The following is a 20,280-nucleotide window of genomic DNA, read 5'->3' as shown; positions in this document are numbered from 1 at the left end:
GAGAACTAACTACACAAGAAAGGCCTGGAATAGCATGTAAAAGACTAGGCGCAAACACCCATCTTTCATTCATCCATCCATCCGGTCCACAAAGTTTATTGATGGCCGCTAGGGGCCAGGCATCCTGTGCGGTGCTGAGGATGCTGTGTTTCTGGGACAGATACCATCTGTGCCCTCACTTGCCTTGGGTCACAGCAGGGAAGTAGAGTAGGGCAGGGCACAGCTAGGTTAGGGAGCTTCTAGCATTTTACTGTGGCGGGGCCTCTGAGCACAGGCTGAGCACAGAGTGATGGGACGGCATACAAGATAATGAGGCTGGAGAGGCAGGGGTGAGAATGAGGTTTCCAGAACATAAAAGAGTTTGTGTTATGTGTCCAGCAGCTCAGACTTTATCCTGTTGGTTTCAGGGGTCCTGTAGGACTACAGGATGGGGTGGCCACTTGCAGTGACCCAGGCAAGAAACAATGACAGCGACACCTGGGTTAAGGTGACAATAACAGTGACTGGGTGGAGAGAAGTCACTGAAGGTTTTGTAAGGAGGCAGAACCCACAGGACAGGGGCGAGATGAAGAGTTGGTAATGGAGAGTGTAAGACCATCTTCTGGCTTGTGGTTGGGGTGATGGAGATGATGGTCTGGTCCTTCACCATGAAAGGGTTCGATGAGATAAGAAGCAGGTACAGACACTGAGAGGAAGAGTTCCAGAGCCCACCACAACTTTCTGATGAATATGAGCCTCATGTTTTAGAGTTATTATCATTTTTACTCCTATCAGCACCACCACCATCACCACCCAAGGTTCTCAAAAGGTAAAGATTAGGGGCGCCTGGGTGGCGCAGTCAGTTAAGCGTCCGACTTCAGCTCAGGTCACGATCTCACGGGCCGTGAGTTCGAGCCCCGCGTCGGGCTCTGGGCTGATGGCTCAGAGCCTGGAGCCTGCTTCCGATTCTGTGTCTCCCTCTCTCTCTGCCCCTCCCCCATTCATGCTCTGTCTCTCTCTGTCTCAAAAATAAATAAACGTTAAAAAAAAAATTAAAAAAAAAATTATTATTTAAAAAGGTAAAGATTAGGGGCCACGGAAGCACCCTAGTGATGAGGAAGCTAAGTGCAAACAAAACTTTCTCGGACCCGAAATCTCAAAAAGTTCAAGCAAACCTGTGTCATCATTTTGGCTACAGACTGCTCTCTGCAACTTTCAAAACCCACCTTTTCCACCACATAGACTTGCTCCTACTTCTCAAATATAGTCACTTAAATTCACCAAAGGCTTCCCTGTACCCCAGTGGCTCTCACTTCTCCAAGAAGTTCTCACCTCTTCTTAGGATGCTATCCTGGTCCCAGGTGCTATGTCCGTTCCCACCCCGAAGCCTTCTTTTAAAGACAGGCCAGCCCTTTCCAGGGGGGATTTCTGAAATCACAAAGTCTACTCCTGAACTACCAACGCTTCTCATTTATTTTTTTAAACAAGGTCCCCAAGTGATTCTTAAGATCAGGCAGGTTTGGGAGACTGTTCTAGGGAACATCATTCTCTCCAGTTCCACAGGTTATATTTCCCCCAGGATGAGCCACTTTGGGGGAGCAACCCAATCTATCCTTTGCCACTTCCCCTTCCAGCCAAGGACCCTCAGTTTTATTCATTTCTAAAACTGTAGCTCAAGATCCCAAGCCACAAAATGAGATGCTGTCTTCCAGGCATGTCTCTCCTTACCAACTCCACATATCTTTTCTTCCATCCTAGGGTACTTCTAGCACAAAGATAGGCCCACCTCTGCTGGTGCCACTCACTGTCATTTCCTCTTGCAAACTCTTCTACCTTTTGCCCTGGGTCTCCCTGAGATTGAGCACACCATTAGCCAATAGCCTATTGCTGGCTACAAGGCAGTAGATGGCCTTGGTTTTGTAGGAAAATTCTGTGGGTCTTACTTCAGCTTTCCCATAACAACAGCTTTCATAAATGCTAGATATGATTGGGGTCGATGGAATTGCAGTTCCCAAAACTGTTATGGTGTAGATGAAATCCCATTGGAAAACCACTACATGACTAACATCTTGATTTGGGAACACCAGTGCCCCCAAACCCCAAGTTTCCTTGTGGGTTTACAAGAAGTTTTCTTGGGATACATACATACTCATATACAAAGGCAAAGCGATAATGAATGGGGTTTAATTTTTCCCCTTGCGTTTGTTATGTGTGTATTTCACGAAAAAACCAATTCAGATATAATGGCTATATAACAACTGTCATGATTACAACTTCATAAATATTTAAGATCTACTCAAATTTTAATTGATTTCTTATGTACTTTAATTTTAAAAGTGCAAATAGTCTTCTTATGATAATTGACATAGGAATTCTAAAGGATCACTTCTCTATTTGGAGAAAACAACCATTTAACCTGATAAACTTTTTTGGCTTTAATGTTCTTGAATCCATAAAATCCACTAAAAACTGTGCAGATGACAGTCAAGGTTCATTCAAAGATCACAGATCTTTGGCATAGCTGTATATGCCTAAACAAACCTTTGAAAGTTCCTCCATAAGATGCATGCTGTTAAATCTACTTTTAAATTTCTCTCTCTCCTGGAATCCAGATAATCCTAAAGTACTTTAACTTTTAGAAAATGAAATCTTAGTCATTCAAATTTTTCATAGATTTATGTAACAAAGTCAACTCTGCTCGTAGAGTGAGCCCACTCCTGCCTAAACAGGGTTTGGTGAGTATCGGAGACTGGTCACTGTCCCTTGGAATGAAGCCTCTCCTCTTCCCAGTTATGGGAAACCCCCCTCCTCAAGCCTGGGTGCAAATGGCAACTCAGCTAGAGACGATACGGTGCAGCCTCCCTTGCAGCAAGATGTGGTCGTATGAGTAAGTTCCAGCCAACAGGATCCTGCTAGAAGTGACGGCATATAAGCTCCCAGGGACCACATTTGCCTTCTCTCTCTCCCTGGAAATATCAACAAATGGAAAAGCCAACCTGGACCAAGAGATGGCAGGTATGGAAGGTACCAGCTGAGGATGGGGGAGCCTCCCTGCTAGCCCTGGACTGCTCACCCGGATTATTGCACAAACTTCTGTCTTATTGAGTTATTGAGTGAGGGTTCTCTTTGTTACAACAATGTAGACTGTGCTACGTAACAATGAATATTTCCTTAGGGATCAAAGCCCTGAAAATCCGTGGGTACACCATTCTTCTTTTTTAAGTTGATTTATTTATTTTGAGAGAGAGAGAGAGCATGAGCAGGGGAGGGCCAGAGAGAGAGGGAGAGAGAGAATCACAAGCAGGTTTCTCACTGTTCAGCACAGAGCCCGAGCCAGGGCTCAGTCTCACAAACCATGAGATCATGACCTGAGCTAAAACCAAGAGTCGCACGCTCAACCAACCGAACCACTCAGGCACTCCAAGGGTACACTGTTCTTAATATGAGGAGACGGTTTTATTTACACTGTGAATCTTACAGGAGATGAGACCAAATATGCACTGAGATACTCAGGGAATAAAGTAAGAATTCCAGGTAAGAATTAATTGTTCAATAATGGTGGTTCTGGTTTTACTCCCCATTTTCCACTAAGCTTTTGGAAGCTCAAAGTGGCTCAGTCAGTTGAGCGTCCCACTCCAGTTCAGGTCATGATCTCAGAGCTTGTGAGTTCGAGCCCCATGTTGGGCTCTGTGCTGACAGCTCAGAGCCTGGAGCGTGCTTCTGATTCTGTGTCTTCTTCTCTCTGCCCTTCCCCTGCTCATACTCTGTCTCTCTCTCTCTCTCTCTCTCTCTCTCAAAAATAAACATTAAAAAAAAGAATATGCCAACAAGATAGTTTATTGGTAGTCATTATCATCTTTGGCTTTTCTGCAATGAAATTAGAGAGTTTTATAAAATGATACTTAAATAAGAAGCCAGAGCTGTGTTTTCAATTCACATTACAGGCCTGCCTCTAGGTAGTTTATAAGCTATGGAAAGGCAGAAACCTGAGGAAAGCATGTCTAAAGGAAGAAGCCTAGACGGAGATAATTTTCAACAAAAATTATCTGTATTACTGTATCTGTGTTGGAGCCTTATAGCCTCTGGCTATAATATTAATAATTATCCATTATAACATTGGTTAAGACATCAGATAAATGAGAACCAGGCTACTAACACTGTGGCTTTATGAGTTGGTCGATGACCCATGTTTATTTAAAAATCTTAGCTCAGAGTTCCAGAAGTCATTTATCATTTATTTGTTCTTTCCCTTCATTCTTGAGACTACATTATGTGTGACGTAGTCAAAGGTGAGCAAAAGAGCTGCACTTCTTGTCCTGATGGAGCCTGTACCTTCGTTCCACGACCTCTAAACACTTCGGATTATATGGCTTTTTGGGGGGAAATGTCTTAATGCTCCCAAACACGGATATTTATTAATGTAAGTATTAAATAAAATAGTCCTGTATATTAGGTACATTATAGAATAGTCACAGAAATGTTTTAAAAGCTAATATTAAAAAATCCATATACATGTAGGGGGCGCCCGGGTGGCTCAGTCAGTTAAGCGTCCAACTCTTGATTTCGCTCTCCGCTCATGAGCTCGTCTCGGATCAAGCCCCACACTGCGCTCCACGCTGAGCAAGGAGTCTACTTAAGATTCTCTCTCCTTCTCTCTCTGAACCTCTCCCCCACTCATGCGCACGCTCTCTCTCTCTCTCAAAATAAATAAATAAAGATTTAAAAAGAAACCTTAAAATAAATAAATAAATAAATAAATAAAGTCATATATGTGTAAATCTTCATGCTGCCTTCCCACATCGGGGGGTGGGGGGGGGCGGGAGAGGGGTTATCTTGAATGCACTGAACACCCCACATTAATCTCTCTCCTCCATATCATTCTTTCAAATACTTTTCAAAGTAAGTTTCGGGATGGTTTTTCACAAACAGGTACTCAGTGGGAAATCGACAACTGGACACACTAAAATCGAAAGTCAAGTCACAGCCCTGAGTGCTCAGAATGTACATTTAGTGCATACACACGTGGTTTTCCACGGGGACCGGCCAGGAGACCTAAGGACCAAGGGCCCCCGCTCAGGCCCGAGCTCACCACTCCACTCCTCAGGCTGGCAGAGGCCAGAAAGGCTGCCAAAGCTGGAAACAAGAATTGCTTTATAAATTGGACACCATATTTGTACTAGTGTTTTCTTTATTGTCATAGACTGTTATGATAGACTTTGTAAATTGTGGTTGGTAGAGCTGGATCGCTAAGAGGCTTTCAGAGTTCTGTGCTAAAGGGGAAAAAAAGCCAAGAAAGCCCAGCCACAAACAAAAAAAAAGGGAGAAAAACAGCATTACTTGTCTGACCAAAGACAGGCTAGGTAAACACCGCTTTTGCACACATATAATGTAATATTGTGCTTATGTCTAGCATTTGTTACCACTGGATGGGTTGATCTTTCAATAATGATTGCAGCCTCACATGTAATTTTCTTTTACGGGTTCACTCAATATCTATGTTAGAACTGAAACTGAGATACAGACCTACTTATGGACGCCTGATGCCTCCATTCTATTTTCAGCATTGGCAAGAGAAATGAGAAGTCTGATTATTTTGGCAGGATGTGGAGAATGTCATATTAACCAATAATCTTCATCAAAGGATAACACAGCCGGCAAATCACTATTTGGCGAACGTAAGAGAAGGATAAGTCTTGGGGTACAGGAGAAGTTATGGCAAAGTGCCTAGCACGGTATGTGCACTTAATAAACGTGGCTTGATTCTTTTTTTTTTTTTAATTAAAAAAAAATTTTTTTTTTACTTTATTTTTGAGACAGAGTGTGAGCGGGGGAGGGGCAGAGAGAAAGGGAGACACAGAATCCGAAGCAGGCTCCCGGCTCTGATCTGTCAGCACAGAGCGCGACGCGGGGCTCGAACCCACAGACTGTGAGATCGCGACCTGAGCCGAAGTCGGAAGCTCAACCGACGGAGCCACGAGGGCGCCCCAAACATGGCTTGATTCTAATCATACGGTGTGGAGAACACTCATCTCCTTCCTAAACAGTCTCTTGTCTGGGGGAAGAAATGGCATTTTCCACCTCCAAACACACATTGGTATGTTATGACGGCTCCTTACTCTTTAAAAAGGATTGTCTGTGTGTAGTGTTATTACCCATGAATAATGGGTAAAACCTTAGAGCACAGCAACAAAAAATGTGCTATTAACAATAAACTTCTACTCATCCTCTGAGTCATACTAATCTGTAAATACAATGCAAACTGTGTGCCTTTCATAAGAAGAGTTGATCATTCTTGTCTGCCCACAAATCTTTCTCCTTTGGCTTGCCAGCTACTGAAGCGCTAAGATGAGTTTTACTTATTTGGAACGAGGCACCATGTCTCCAACAGGCTCCTAAAATAGTGAAAATTCTGCCATTGTTGCTCATTTTAAGTACAGACTGGCTTGTCCTACTATCTAGGCAGTCACTTGGAAAGCTCAAAGGAAATGGGACAGTGAACAGGTAAGTTCTGAGGGGGCAGCTGGGGGCAGAAAAGTCCACCGGAGCTGCGGAAGGCGTGGGACTGCCGGAGGGTAGCCATTGGCCACCCAGTACTCTCTCCAGCTGGGATTTGTTTTCACCTTGGACATGAAGTAAGGCTATCACTTTTCAAAAATAGTAAACAAATCCTCCCAGTACTAGTTTTGAATAATTCAAACAATGCCCACTTATTTAAAACAATGTTATATTATACGAAATTGAATACACACATTCACACCTCCAGTAAGGTCTACTTTAAGGTGTTTGGTCTCTTTCTCAGGTCAGGACTTTGCATAGTTACGTCTTTACCTTGTAAATACCCACGTAGAGTTTTCTACTTTAATCTCCATAAGCTTTGTCCATGCCTTGCTAAGTTTATTTTTAGGGCTCTTTAAAAATTACAAACGGAATCTTTCATTTGTGTTTTCTTTGTCTTTCCTTTTTTTTTTTTTAAGATTTTATTTTTGAGCAATCTCCACACCCAATGTGGGGCTTGAACCTGCAACCCCAAGATCAAGAATCACACGCTCCACTGACTGAGCCAGCCAGGCACTTTTATATTTTCTAATTCTCCTGTTTTGTGTTTTCTAATTCTTGTTTGAAATAGGGACAGCTAGTGATTATTACTTATTAATTTTTACAAACTGATTTATTTTGTTTGCAGCCTTTTGGTCCTTTTGAATTTTCCCAAGTATACAATCAGCATATGCAAATTTTGCCTTTTCCATATCTGTGTGTGTATATTCACATATGCTTTCTGACTTCATTCTCTTGTATAATTACATTAGCTAGTATTCTGAACAATGTTAAATAATGCGGGGACACTAGGCATCTTTGTTGTGTCCCTGACTTTAAGAAAATGTTCCTGTTTTTCATCATTAGCTACCTTTTAGTTTGAGGTATTTAGAAAAACATCAAGAATCCATCTGGTTCTGTTTTCTAATGGATTTTAAGCATCAGAAATAAATGCGAAATTTTGTCAACCACTTCTTAGTATCTACGAGATGCTAATGTTTTTCTCTTTTGACTGGTTAAGATGAACCACACTTGCATTCTCCTAAATAAATGTTAATGCTATCTGTTCTTCTTTTTTTTTTAATTGTTTTTTAAATGTTTCTTTATTTTTGAGAGACATAAAGAGACAGAGTGCAAGCGGGAGAGGGGCAGAGAGAGAGGGAGACACAGAATCTGAAACAGGTTCCAGGCTCTGAGCTGTCAGCACACAGCCCGATGCAGGGCTCGAACTCACAAACCATGAGATCATGACCCGAGCCAAAGTCGGACGCTTAACTGACTGAGCCACCCAGGTGCCCTTATCTGCTCTTCCTAATATTTTTTATTTTCAAAATTATCATGGCTGATCTCATTCTTCCAGGAAAACAAAACAAAACAAAACAACCTAAGGATAATTTTTAAGAACGAAGACACCTGTGAAATTAAAAGCTTATCTCTTCATTGTAAGGAGTTACAATATAAGTCAGTTCACACACAAAATAAGGAGACAAGCACTTACCTAAGCAGAATTACCTTAATTAGGGGTTTGGTTTTTAACTAATAGATTACCCCCTCGTACATGTAAATCATTGTTTATAGATAGTTTGCTCAACATTGGGGAGATAAGATAAAAAGCAAGCCGATGAAAATAAAACATAAAATGAAACAAAAATATGAACAGACTAAGTCTGAAAGTAAGATGCAAACAGAATCTATAAAGATCATGTTTAATTTTTTTTCTTCCTTTCTTTCTCTTTCTTTTCTTTCTGATGCATGAAATAATGATGTGAGTTGGAAACTGGTAGTATCTTAGATTTGACAAAATACAGCAAATATCAGCTTTATGGGTCACACAAAACAGCTTCATCTCCCTACTTCTACCTCCGATACACTCTTTTCTAAAAATGCTATTACTAGGGGCATGTGGGTGGCTCAGTCATTTGAGCACCCGACTCTTGATTTCATCTCAGGTCATGATCCCAGGGTCGTGGGATCGAGACCTGCGTCAGGCTCTCAGGCTCTGCACTGACAGCATGGAGCCTGCTTGGAATTCTCTCTCTCCCTCTCTCTTTGCCCCTCCCCAGCTTGCACACACGTGTGCACACACTTTCTCTCTCTCTCTCTCTCTCTCTCTCAAAATAAATAAATAAACATTAAAAAAATGCTATTACTCTATTGGAGTTTTTAAAAAATAAACAAAATTAAAATTCAATTTAGATTTAAGGAGTTTGAGACCTTCAGGATTTACTCGAAGATGATCAGAAATAGACCAGGGAGCTGCAAACTAGAGACTGGGATATATGGGTACATGTAAGAATCCACACGGATGTGCATGCTAGAATTCACTGGAGTCACTGGGTTCTCCCCAGTTTGGTGGAGTCAGTCCGTAAAATAATTCCAAGGCTGCAAAATTCTCAGAATTTTGAAAAAGTAGAACGCACTATTCAGAAAAGTAGAACGCACAGTTATGACAGTTATAACAGTGTTTGTCACTTAGAGCTGTCGATGTAAGAGAAGTCACTGGTCTTCCCCAACCCCATCTCCTCCCTTCTCACCCAGCTCTCCCAGAAAAAGAGAAAATGGACGCAGTTTCCACCTTGGGCGCCACATCAGCTCCTGCTCTGCTCGCTTTACCTCCTCACCCCAGGTGACAACAATGGACCAGTTACAAGCATTTTTAACAGAGTCCTGGATCAACAGATGTGGACCAGGAGAGTCTGCCAATACAAAACCAAATGTAAAGGCAACAGCAGCAAGTCCTATACGCTGAGGGAAAGGTTTCCAGGGCGGGGAATTCACACTAGCAAACTGACCCATGGACCACCACAAGCTATCTTTGCTGTCCTTCAGTGTATGACTTTAAATGCCTCCTCTTAGAAAAGAAAAGGAAAGGAAAGAAAGGATAGGAAAGGGACGAGTCTGTGCATGAAAGTCTCTGGTCACTATAACAAGCCACTAACAGCTTCAAAAGAACTCTACTCGTCTCTTCAAAACAATTCTCTTTAGCTCTTTTACAAATGATTAAAATGAAAAAGAACAAAGTCAACAGCACTTAGCCAGTATTAATTTTCAGCAATAGCAGGGTCAGTGCAGGCCCTTGACTCAGATCCTCATATGGGCTCACCTTTTGTACAGCTGCCCGGAAGGCCTGTTTAATGCTCTTACACGAATCAGGTATTAATTTTGTGTCTTGACTCTCCAGAGTTGTGTCTTGCAAATCTGCGTTTTCGTGGAGTTTGAAAATTCTATTAATGCAGTGAGTGTCATCTTCCGATATTCTATTAGGATCCATCTGAGGGGAGAAGAAAAAAGACAGGATACAGAGAAATTATCTTCGATCATTCTGCTATTTCATAAAGTGTGGCTGACTTCAGGATACAAAATTCACTCTTGCAAGAGTCTTTATGTCCCCAACAATTAATAATTAATACAATCACCCTCGGTGTTGGTGAAACATTGACTTCTAATTCATTTTTATGAGTAGCTATGATTCACAACACAAGTACACACGTGTGATCCATGGGGAAATTATTAAAATTGTCTGGCAATGAAAGTCCTCATAGAAGGAAGGAGCATCAAGGAAAATCACACATGGTCAGTGCAGGTAGAGAAGTTTTTGTCTGTAAGTCATACACAGCATTGCTAGATGGGATGATGAAACCCACTAGGATATTCAAAGCATGAAGCTTACGAAATTAACACCATGTTTAGCCACCATGTTTAGCCACCATGTTTGGCCTTTTTCCGTAATCAATGTATATTTTTTAATCAGCCAAGGAAAGAGGGAGAAATCCATTGCCCAAAACCTAAAGCCAGAAGCGAATTTCCCTTTTTGTTGAAACTCTCATCAACATTTCTTCACCTGGAGTAGTACGTTTGTCAGGGGGTGTGTCCCATGGGATAAGGAGGGCTGCTTGGGGCGAACGGGCTGTAGGGACAGATGCTGGGGAGGGGACATGCTAAAATTTCTACAATGTAAGGGACTGTCCCTCCCAAAATATCCATCCCCCTTGAATTGTTAGCTGGTTTTCTGTCTAAACAGTTCTTCAAGTATTACTCTTCTCTTGAAATTGTCTCCTCCTGGGGCTCTGACGAGCCTTTGTAGTGGTTTCAGCTGCCAGGTAAAGGGTAGAGAGAATTAGCCATCAATTGTTTAAATAACACTTGCTTAATTTATTGTCCTCTTCTTTCAAAAAGTCAAGGTACCTCATGAGCATTTGCTTATTAATAGGTATAGACTGGATGAAAAAAGGAAGAATTATAGAAGTTTATAATATGAGCTCCATCAATTAATACCAGGTCTCTCATTGCCTGATTTGCCTTTTTTAAAGTAATCAAAAAGATGTGCAGGTTTACTAACCAACCATCAGACATAAACTAGAAAGTACTCTCTCCATATCTGAGATTCTCAAATGAAATAATAAGCCTTCAACAAATGTGCACCCACCAATACAAATTTTATTATTTCAGTCTTGCATATATAATAAGGATTATCTATGATCCTGGGAGAGGTGTCATTCACGAAGCAAAACTATTTGCAATCCATATTTATTTTTCATATTTTCTTTAGAGGCGCCGGGGTGGCTCAGCCGGTTAGGCGTCCGACTTCGGCTCAGGTCACAATCTCGCAGTTGGTGAGTTTGAGCCCCGCGTGGGGCTCTGTGCTGACAGCTCGGAGCCTGGAGCCTGCTTCGGATTCTGTGTCTCTCCCTCTCTCTCTGCCCCTCCCCTGCTCACACTTTGTCTCCAAAGTAAACATTAAAAACAATTAAAATAATAAGTACAGATCAGAATATGTGAGTTTTTATATAAGGAAAGCTTTTCAATGGCACTTTTTTTAAAAAGCTCACTCATGCCGATCAGTTTCCCACAAAATCAGAGAAGCCTGGGCAGCTGATGTGAAGGGTCACTCGGTTGAGACCTCAAGAAAGAAGAATGATGCCAAGACCTAGTTGGCTCGCCACCAGAAAATCGCTGAGCTACAGGAACAGGGCGGTGTTAGTGGGGAAACGCCTGGGGAGCCTAAAACTGGTTGAGCTCCAGACCTGCTGACCAACTAAGTGCCATCACACAGAAGCCGCAGTGACGGATGCTGCCTCCACTTCAAGTCCAGTCCAAACACCTGTAGCTTCACGGGCTCCCCTGGAGCTCGTTAGAAATGCAGAATCTCAGGTCCCTGGCACGCTGCCTGGGGATCTGCGTCCTAACTAGACCCCAGGCCCTCTCGACGTACGAGAACGTTTGACCAGAAATGCTTTCAAATACCAAAGTGCACATACAGATGTTCTGCTATTAAAATGTCCCAAAATTTCTCGGACACGAATTTTTTTTTTTTTTTTTTTTTTTACAAGTCATGCCGGCTAGTACAAAAATATTGTGACAGTAATAATGGTTAATGATTCGATGCAAAGAAATGTAACACAAAGATTTTGTTCCCTCTCTCTGAGCAAGTCTCCACACCCAGGTGCCACCCTCAGCCAATGGAACCCACATCCCTCAGGGTAAGAGCCAACTGGCTCTCTCTGCAAGGGCTTCGAATGTTCAGCTGAGAACCACGGTTCAGAAGGTAACACAGGAGCTAAAACATAGATCAAAGCGATCAATTGTTTTCCCAAAAGAAGTGACGAAAGCATGGCATCGTTCATTTTGATAGGGTCATTTATTTTGTTTACTTCAGTTTAGAGCGTATGTTAGGAATGTCTTGTTCCAGGGTCTTGTAGCCCTCCCTTCCCAGAAATGGAGACCAGGAGAAAAGAGAGGAGTTGAGGCGTGGGGGTGGGCTGACCACACACACCAGACCAGGGTCTCTGGTCTGGAGTCTCTGTGCTGGAAAGACTGCTAGCAAGGGGCGGGATTGGTGCCCAGAGCTGGGCACCCCAGGGCTCATCCAGTGGCTCTAGCAACCACTCTCTTACCCCACACCCTCTCTCCAGACACCATGGTCTGGATAGAGAATTTGCAAGACTACATAAAAAGTGCTACTTTTTAGCCTAGTTTAGCTACTCCTTAGCTGACTTACATGTTTGCAAATTTCTAGCATCCTGAATCATTTGAAAAGCTTCTTCAGCAAAAGACACATGCCAGGCACTGGGCTAGATGCTGCCGATAATGTAATGAGCAGAATAGGCAGTCTTTACCTTCTTGAACTTAACTACACTCAACAAAGGAACACAGAAGCTCATCAAAAAAAAAAAAAAAAAAAAAAAAATCACAGTGAACTGGGTTACAAATGAATTCATTATACCTAGAAATGTCTGAACACATTATATAAATCTTGAATATCTGATTTAAGAGACTTATAAATGCATTTACCAGATAATGTAGTTCATACGAAGTGAGACTCTTTAAAAAAAAAAAAAAAAAAACTTCCTAGAAATGTAATCATTTGTAGGGTTAAATGAGGCAGGATGCTTGACATTTGTGCTACTTTGTTATCTGTTTTTTCAAACAGGCGCCTGCACACCTCCACATCAGAGTTGCGGTAGGGATTGCTCCCTTGTTTGGGTAACAAACAGCCAGGGAGGTTGGTGTGCACACTGGGGTTTGGGGGAAGGAGTTAAAAGGGCAACAGAGATTGCGTTTTCTGAAAAGCTTATCTTGTAGCTAACCTCCAAACTTTGAATATGGTTATGTGGATTAAAAGAAGAGAAACAAAACGCACATAAATTTTACAAGCAACTTTTTGCAAGGTTTTCTTCTTCTCCTTTTTCTCCTTCTCCTTCTTCTTCTTCTCCTTCTTCTCCTTCTTCTTCTTCTTCGCAAACCAAAGTATGAATACTATGTGGTAAATATATAGCACAAACCACATGCTATTTTTTTCTTTGGCAACGTTGGTAGAGGAAAAGCCAATCTACTCTAGATCTAGTGCTTTTTTTTTTTTTTTCTTTTCAATCTGGGCACAGGCAATCTGCAAACATCCAGGAGGCTGATTCATTTTTAACTATTCAATCATGAGTTGAGAATGGAAAAAACTTTTTAAACTCACCGTAATTTTTACACTATTCTGGGCATTCTTCTCAAATGCATTTAGGGGCACCTGGGTGGCTCAGTCGGTTGAGCGTCCTACTCTTGATTTCAGTTCAGGTCATGATCTCGTGGTTGTAAGACTGAGCCCCTCATCAGGCTCAGTGCCGGCATGGAACCTGCTTAAGATTCTCTCTCTCTCTCCCTCTGCTCCTCCCCGCGACCCCCCCCTCCCCACACACACACACATGCGTGTGCGCGAACTCTCTCTTTCACTTTCTCTCTCAAAATAAAATAAATACATAAAAAATAAAAATAAAAATAAAAATAAATGCATTTAAAACTAAATTCTACTTTTTTTTTTCCTGAGGAATTGCATAGCTACCCTGTCCCCACTTTAAACAAAAACAATAAAACTGGCTCCTTCTCATTTTTTACTGTAAACTGCAAACAAAATGATTTCATTCTAATTCAGAGGGATTCAGAAACCCCAAGGCGTTGACACCCCCAACTTTAGTGGAAATAAAAAAAAATCTCTTATTTGGTACCAAGTTCTAACCTAAAGGAGCTGATATGAGTTAACATGTTAAATCAGTGACGGGTCAAACGGAGTCTATTCTCTTAGCTAGAACTTTGAAAGAAGGCCTCAGGCACACATAAAAGGAGGAAGAATTGTAGAATGGACTCCACAAACCCATCACCCAGCTTCAACAATTATCAACCCATGGCCAATCTTTTTTCATCTGTAGGAAACCACTTCTCTACCCCTAAAGCTCCCCACTTATTATTTTGAAGCACATTCCGGACATCTTAGCACTTCACTTGTAACTATTTCAGAATGTATCTCTAAATAACCAGGACTCCTTTAGGTATCAGAGGTAGATACTATAACTCAGTAACTTCTTTCCTAAAGAAGATGCCCCTTTAAAAATGCAGGACGGGGGTGACTGGGTGGCTCAGTCAGTTGAGAGTGAGACTTTGGTTCAGGTCATGATCTCACAGTTCCTGAGTTTAATCCCTGCATCAGGCTCACTGCTGTCAGCACAGAGACTGCTTCAGATCCTCTGTCCCCTCTCTCCTTGACCCTCCCCCACTCGTGTTCTCTCTCTCTCTCTCTCTCAAAAATAAATAAACATTTTTTAAAATGCAGTACAAAATGGGGTCCAGAGTAATGGTTAATATATTTTGCATAAGTCTTTAAAAAAAAACCCCAATCTTTATGGCATTTAGGAAAACTGTACTTATGAAATCTGATGACATTAAATCTCCAAAATGAAAATTTTCTAGCTGGGCTTACTAATTTGCATGGTTTTGTTGTTGTTGTTGTTTTGTTTTGTTTTGGGAAAAATGGGGTTGAGAATTTCACTATCACCCATGTAATATCAAGACTGCTAAGTTAAAATGAGCGATCATCAGACAGACCCTTTGGCCTACCAGACCATTGCCATTCTTACAGAAGCAGGTCCCTCTTTTGTACATGGCCACGCCCATCCATGGCTCCCACCAATCTGAGCTGTTGCTGGTGCCTGAGCTCATTCATTGCCTACTGCTCTCTCAATGCTTAACACTCACTTCACCATTACTGCTACGAAAATGCCATGTCCCTAAGGTGATAGAGAAGATAAAAAGTAATAGACAACTTGTGCAGTCCCATCCTTTTTCTGAATCGTGCTCTCGTGTTTGACTAAGAATTTTAAGTCTTTTGTTAATAGGTCTCTCTAATGCCTGGCACCACGTGATGCACACAGTAGGTGGAGATTGCGTGCTGAATTAAGGATTCTTAACCCACACTCCACAGCATTTAATAGTCTCATCTGCAGTGTAGGTACTCAATATATACAGACTTTACATGTGGGGGTGGCAGGAGAAAACTGGATGGGAAAATGGGTCATTCTCCACTGTAGCATACTCTGATGAAAGAAAAAGCATTTTCCATCACTTCCCTATAGGTGGGTGTAATCTTTATAGCAAAAGTTGTGGGCTTTTTTTTTTTTTTTTTAAGAAACAAATATCTTAATAGGTGAAGATTACTTGTATTAATATACAAATACAAGTGTCCTGAAGTATGGCTCATCGTATCTCCACCTTTGTTTTAGTAGGTAAATAAAACTAGCTCTATAAAACACAAAACAGTGGATAATGAATATTAAACAAAAATCCCAGGGGCATTACAAATAATGGAGTTCAAAACTCTGGCACATGTCAAAACCCATACACTCCAAGCAATGCCATGTTTTGATGCGCCCCATTTGGTTTGGTAATCACCTTTGAATCTGAAAACCAATGAAGTCCAAACCCAACTCTCTTTTCCCATAAAAAAAAAAAAAAAAAATGCACAGTCAGCCCTCCACTTCCTCTGAGAAAGAGTTCACAGCACCAGACAAGAACATTTGAATGAATCCAACCAACTGCACTGCAATTTCCAAGAAAACACAAGAGCATAAACCACCAGAAAGCATAATATTACAGATTTACCCCTTCCTTTCTACTATCTTTCACTGCAGTTCCCAGCCGTCTTTCTCATCTTTTAGAAGTTTAGTTGTCTGCTGGATTGTAGCGAGGCTGTATCAGGGGTGAGAACCTCACCACCATCACGCACCCCTGGCTTCCTTCTGCCGCCCACCTTAACGGGAAGGCACGTGGTGCTCCCCTCTTCGTGCCCCCAGGCGCGAGCGGAGCCCGGGTCCTGCCACCAGGCTTCTCCGCCCATCTGGCGCCTTGGGCATCCCCCCGGGTGCTCCAGCGGCTTCCTGCGGTGCAAGCACCGCGACCTTCCGCTCTGCGCTCCCTTCCAGCCGAGCGGTCCGGAGCACACCTGCAAAGCAGCCAGCGCCGGGAACCAACCCCTCCAGGTGGTGGGCGGGAAGGGACAGGGTTGCGCTCATCCCACCCCCCCCCCCGCGCCCCCGCCCCAAGTGGACGTAAGTCAATCCTTAGCTCCTAGTGAGAAATGCAAGGATTTGGGGTTGGGGTGGGTGGGGAGTGTGCAATCATCCATTAGAGGTTAGCAGCCAATGCTGCGTCGCGGGGGAAATTCAAACGCACCCGGTCGGGACGAGCGAGCCCACGCTCCGCTCCCTGCGGGGCCCAGGCGGGCGCGGAGACCCGAGGCCCGCGCGCCCGGCCCCGCGCCAGGCTGGCCCCGAGCGGGGGGCACCCTCTTTAGAGTCCCTTTCCCCGCCAGAACTTGCAAGGTCCGGGGAGCCGAGCCGACGGCAGCCTCAGTTTCCCACCTGCGCGGAACGGGCGAGGTGGGCGGGCCCCCGGGGAGGCGGGCACTCACCTGCGCTCTGAAGTAGAGGAACAGGGCGACGCTGCAGACCACCTGGCCCAGCCCCAGTCCCAGGAAGGCCACGAACATGGAGCGCGAGGCGGCGGCGGGCGGGTGCGGCGCGGGCGGCGCGGGCGGCGGCGGGGCGTGCAGGGGGCCCTCGTGCGGGGCGCCGGGGCCGCCGCCGCCCATCTCCTCCGAGCCGCGCAGGTACTTGGTGTAGTCTCGGCTGGCGCGGCGCATGGCGCTCGGCCCGCTGGCTGCGGCGCTCGCCTCCCTCGCTGGCTCCCTCCCTGGCTCCTCGGCCCGCGACCGAGCCTAAAGACCGCGCGGAGCCGGCGCGGGGCCAGGCGGGCCTCGACGTGCGGCGCTCAGAGCCGGGCGCTGCTCGGGGGGCGCGCGGGCGAGCGGGCTGGGCGCCCGGCTACCCCAACTCTTATAAACCGCTGGCGAGGGCTGGCCCCGGGAGCCAATCAGCCCCGGGCGAGGCTGCCTCTTCCACTCCCACCTCTGGCTCCCCTTCCTTCCTTTCTCCCTCCCTCGCTTTCTTACTCGCACTGAGTGGCCTCCTCCCCATCACACACTGAGAGCATAAGGCTGTGGATTGCTCCGGCGGTGCCGGACGCCCCTCGCCCATCCTCAGCTGCCCCTCAGGGCCGGGCCAGATGCAGATAGTGCCTCAGTTAAAGATAGAGGATAAGGTGACATCACACACATTGCTCTGGCAGTTAGCATCCCTGAGCTTCAGTTTCTGCTAGAGGATGTAGAAAGTTGGACTTGGTGATCTCTGAAGTCCCTTCCCCCTCCGCTCACCCCAAAAGAAATTCACTAAGGAATATCCTTGAGGATCCTGAGGGTACAGCCTCTATCATGCTTCCAAATATAGGTTCCGAATTGTTTTGGCAGCCTTAGAAAACCAGAGCTCCCGTCCCAGATCCCTGCTTCTGCACCCTCAAAAAGTGGTTTTGAGTAAGGCACGTTTTGAATGTGGGAGCAGAGAGCCTACAGGCACCGAGCCTGGCCTACAAAAGGGAACCGGTAGGGAGAGAAGGGTAGGATCCAGTGCGCCTCGTATACAGGACCATGTATTACATTTCCACAGGGTTTGGCACATGCCATTCCTACCGCGGGGTGGTTATTTCCCTTCAGGATCCTGAAGGTAAGAGAGGCAGACACGAAGATGTAAGGAACCCTGGGAGAGCTAATCCACCTGTGCCTCGGGAAAGATGAATGTTACACAAGGTTGAAGGTGTCGTTAAATGTTAGTTTCATTGCTAAAGAAAACTTCCCAGGGTTTTTGTAAAAGCCCCTATTTAGAATTGGGCGCTTTGGTGAGAAAATGAAAATATGGACTAGACTCACAGATTCTGAGGCGTCTTCAGCAGAAGGTAAGAGAAGGAGGTGCTGGACAATTTAGACACCTACAAAAATTCCGCATTTGTGGACGTTCTACATCTTATTAGTACTTTTTAGTTTTGTGTCCTCTTTACCGTTCTGCAACGGGCACTCCTATAGGCAAGATTTATCACAAATGACACATCTCTAAGTTATTGAAGCTTGTGATCTCAGGCGAACACTTAGAACTCAGCACATTTTGAGGTGCCTAGGTGGGTCAGTCGGTTAAGTATCCGACTTTGGCCCAAGTCCTGATCTTGTCATTCTGAGTTCGAGCCCCACGAGGATTCTGTGCTGACAGCTCGGAGCCTGGAGCCTGCTTCGGATTCTGTGTCTCTCTCTCTCTCTGCCCCTCCCCTGCTCACATTCTGCCTCTCTCTCTCTCAAAAATAAACATTAAAAAAAAAAAAAAAATTTAGGGGCGCCTGGGTGGCTCAGTTGGTTAAGCGACCGACTTCGGCTCAGGTCATGATCTCTCAGTCTGTGAGTTCGAGCCCCGCGTCGGGCTCTGTGTTGACAGCTCAGAGCCTGGAGCCTGTTTCAGATTCTGTGTCTCCCTCTCTCTGCCCCTCCCCCATTCATGCTCTGTCTCTCTCTGTCTCAAAAATAAATAAACGTTAAAAAAAATTAAAAAAAAAAAATTTAAACCCCGTATGTTCAAGAACTTTGTCTGTATTATTTACCTCTATATCCCCATTTCTTAGAACGTGGCCTAGCATATAGTAGGTGTGCAGTAAATGTGTCCCAGGTCCAAGCCACACTGGCTTACCTGATTGATCATGTCACCTAACAGGTCCCACTACCTCCAGACTTGCTGGCCCCTGAACACTTCTGCACCCACTGATCAGGATTTCCTTTTAAAGCAAAAAGATCTGTCATTTCCCTACTTCCAATCCTCTAATGGCTTCTAAGTGTCATTGGTATAAAGTCTAAACTCTTGAGATTAAAAAAAACCTTACATGGTCCTTCACCGTCTGGCTCAAGACTCCTTTTCTACATCAGTTTCTTTTTTTTTTTTAATGTTTTTTTTAATGTTTAATTATTTTTGAGACAGAGAGAGACAGAGCATGAACGGGGGAGGGGCAGAGAGAGAGGGAGACACAGAATCGGAAGCAGGCTCCAGGCTCCGAGCCATCAGCCCAGAGCCCGACTCGGGGCTTGAACTCACGGTACGTGAGATCGTGACCTGAGCTGAAGTTGGACGCTTAACCGACTGAGCCACCCAGGCGCCCCTCTACATCAGTTTCAAATACTACACTTAGCTGTAGTGTACGTCTCTCTTTTCTCCCCATAGCTGGATGCCTCTCTTACTCATCCTTCCTTTTCCACTCCAGTGTCATCTCTCTACTAGTCCTCTGTTCCTTCCCCTAAGCGGGGTCGGCTCCCTTTGTTTTATGCCCCCACAGCACCCTTAACCTCTCCTGTCATGACACTCGTGCACTCATTCATTCACTCCACAGATACGTTAGTGGAAGCCCGCCATATACCACACACTAAGCTGGATCCCAGTGACAGAGTGATCAAGATAAATATGGAGCTTACAGTGTGGTGGGAAAGAAACAAATCATCAAATAATTAACTAAAACCCCGATGAGCGCTCTGAAGGCGAAGTGCAAGAATAATGAGAAGATTTTTGTAAATGGGGCGGGGAGGGGCGGCTAACCTATTCTGGAGAGTCCGAGCAGACTTCCTAGGCAAAGATAATGATTAAAACTAATCCCTGAATAATAGCTACCCAGGGAGAGAGTGGCCAGGGGGCTATCTGAGACAGAGGATGATTATGTTACCAAAATTATTTGTTTAATACATCTTCCCAATTGATCATGTCTGTCTTACTGTGAATTCATAAATATATTTATTATTAACTCTAATGTATCGATTAACCAGTTAATCTGTTACCCAAATTGCAAAATAATTAAGTCAAAGCCCGAGTAAACCAAGGTATTAAGAGATGGCAAGACAAAAACACAACTGAAGATGCAAGTGTAGGTCAGTACTCAGCTGCAAAGAGCATGATGATTAGATCAGCATTTCTCAAACTGCATTTCCTGGTACCCCGGTGTATTACGATGAAAATCTTTTGGAGTCAAGGGGCAATTTATTGGTGCGTGTAGTTGAAAAATGTAACGTTAGGTTTAGATCCAGGCGTGATTGGACAC

At 44.2% G+C, this 20,280-nt stretch overlaps 1 protein-coding gene across 1 annotated transcript in view; it reads right to left on the bottom strand.

Moving 5' to 3' along the window:
* The window catches only part of TNFSF11 (TNF superfamily member 11), a 32,432-nt gene extending 15,283 nt beyond the window's left edge, over window positions 1-17,149 (bottom strand). Inside the window, exons 1-2 of the mRNA XM_060637099.3 lie at window positions 16,739-17,149; window positions 9,617-9,784 (exon numbers count right to left, since the gene is read on the bottom strand). Coding sequence (XP_060493082.2) covers window positions 9,617-9,784; window positions 16,739-16,969 — 399 coding nt within the window. The 5' untranslated portion in view covers window positions 16,970-17,149. The remainder of the gene's footprint in view (window positions 1-9,616; window positions 9,785-16,738) is intronic.
* Window positions 17,150-20,280: the final 3,131 nt, after the last annotated feature.

The sequence above is a fragment of the Panthera onca genome, chromosome A1 (assembly GCF_046562875.1).
Source record: "Panthera onca isolate mPanOnc1 chromosome A1, mPanOnc1 haplotype 2, whole genome shotgun sequence".
NCBI lineage: Eukaryota > Metazoa > Chordata > Mammalia > Carnivora > Felidae > Panthera > Panthera onca.
The sequence above is the reverse complement of the archived record's forward strand: the minus strand, read 5'-3'. Positions and strand labels throughout refer to the sequence as shown.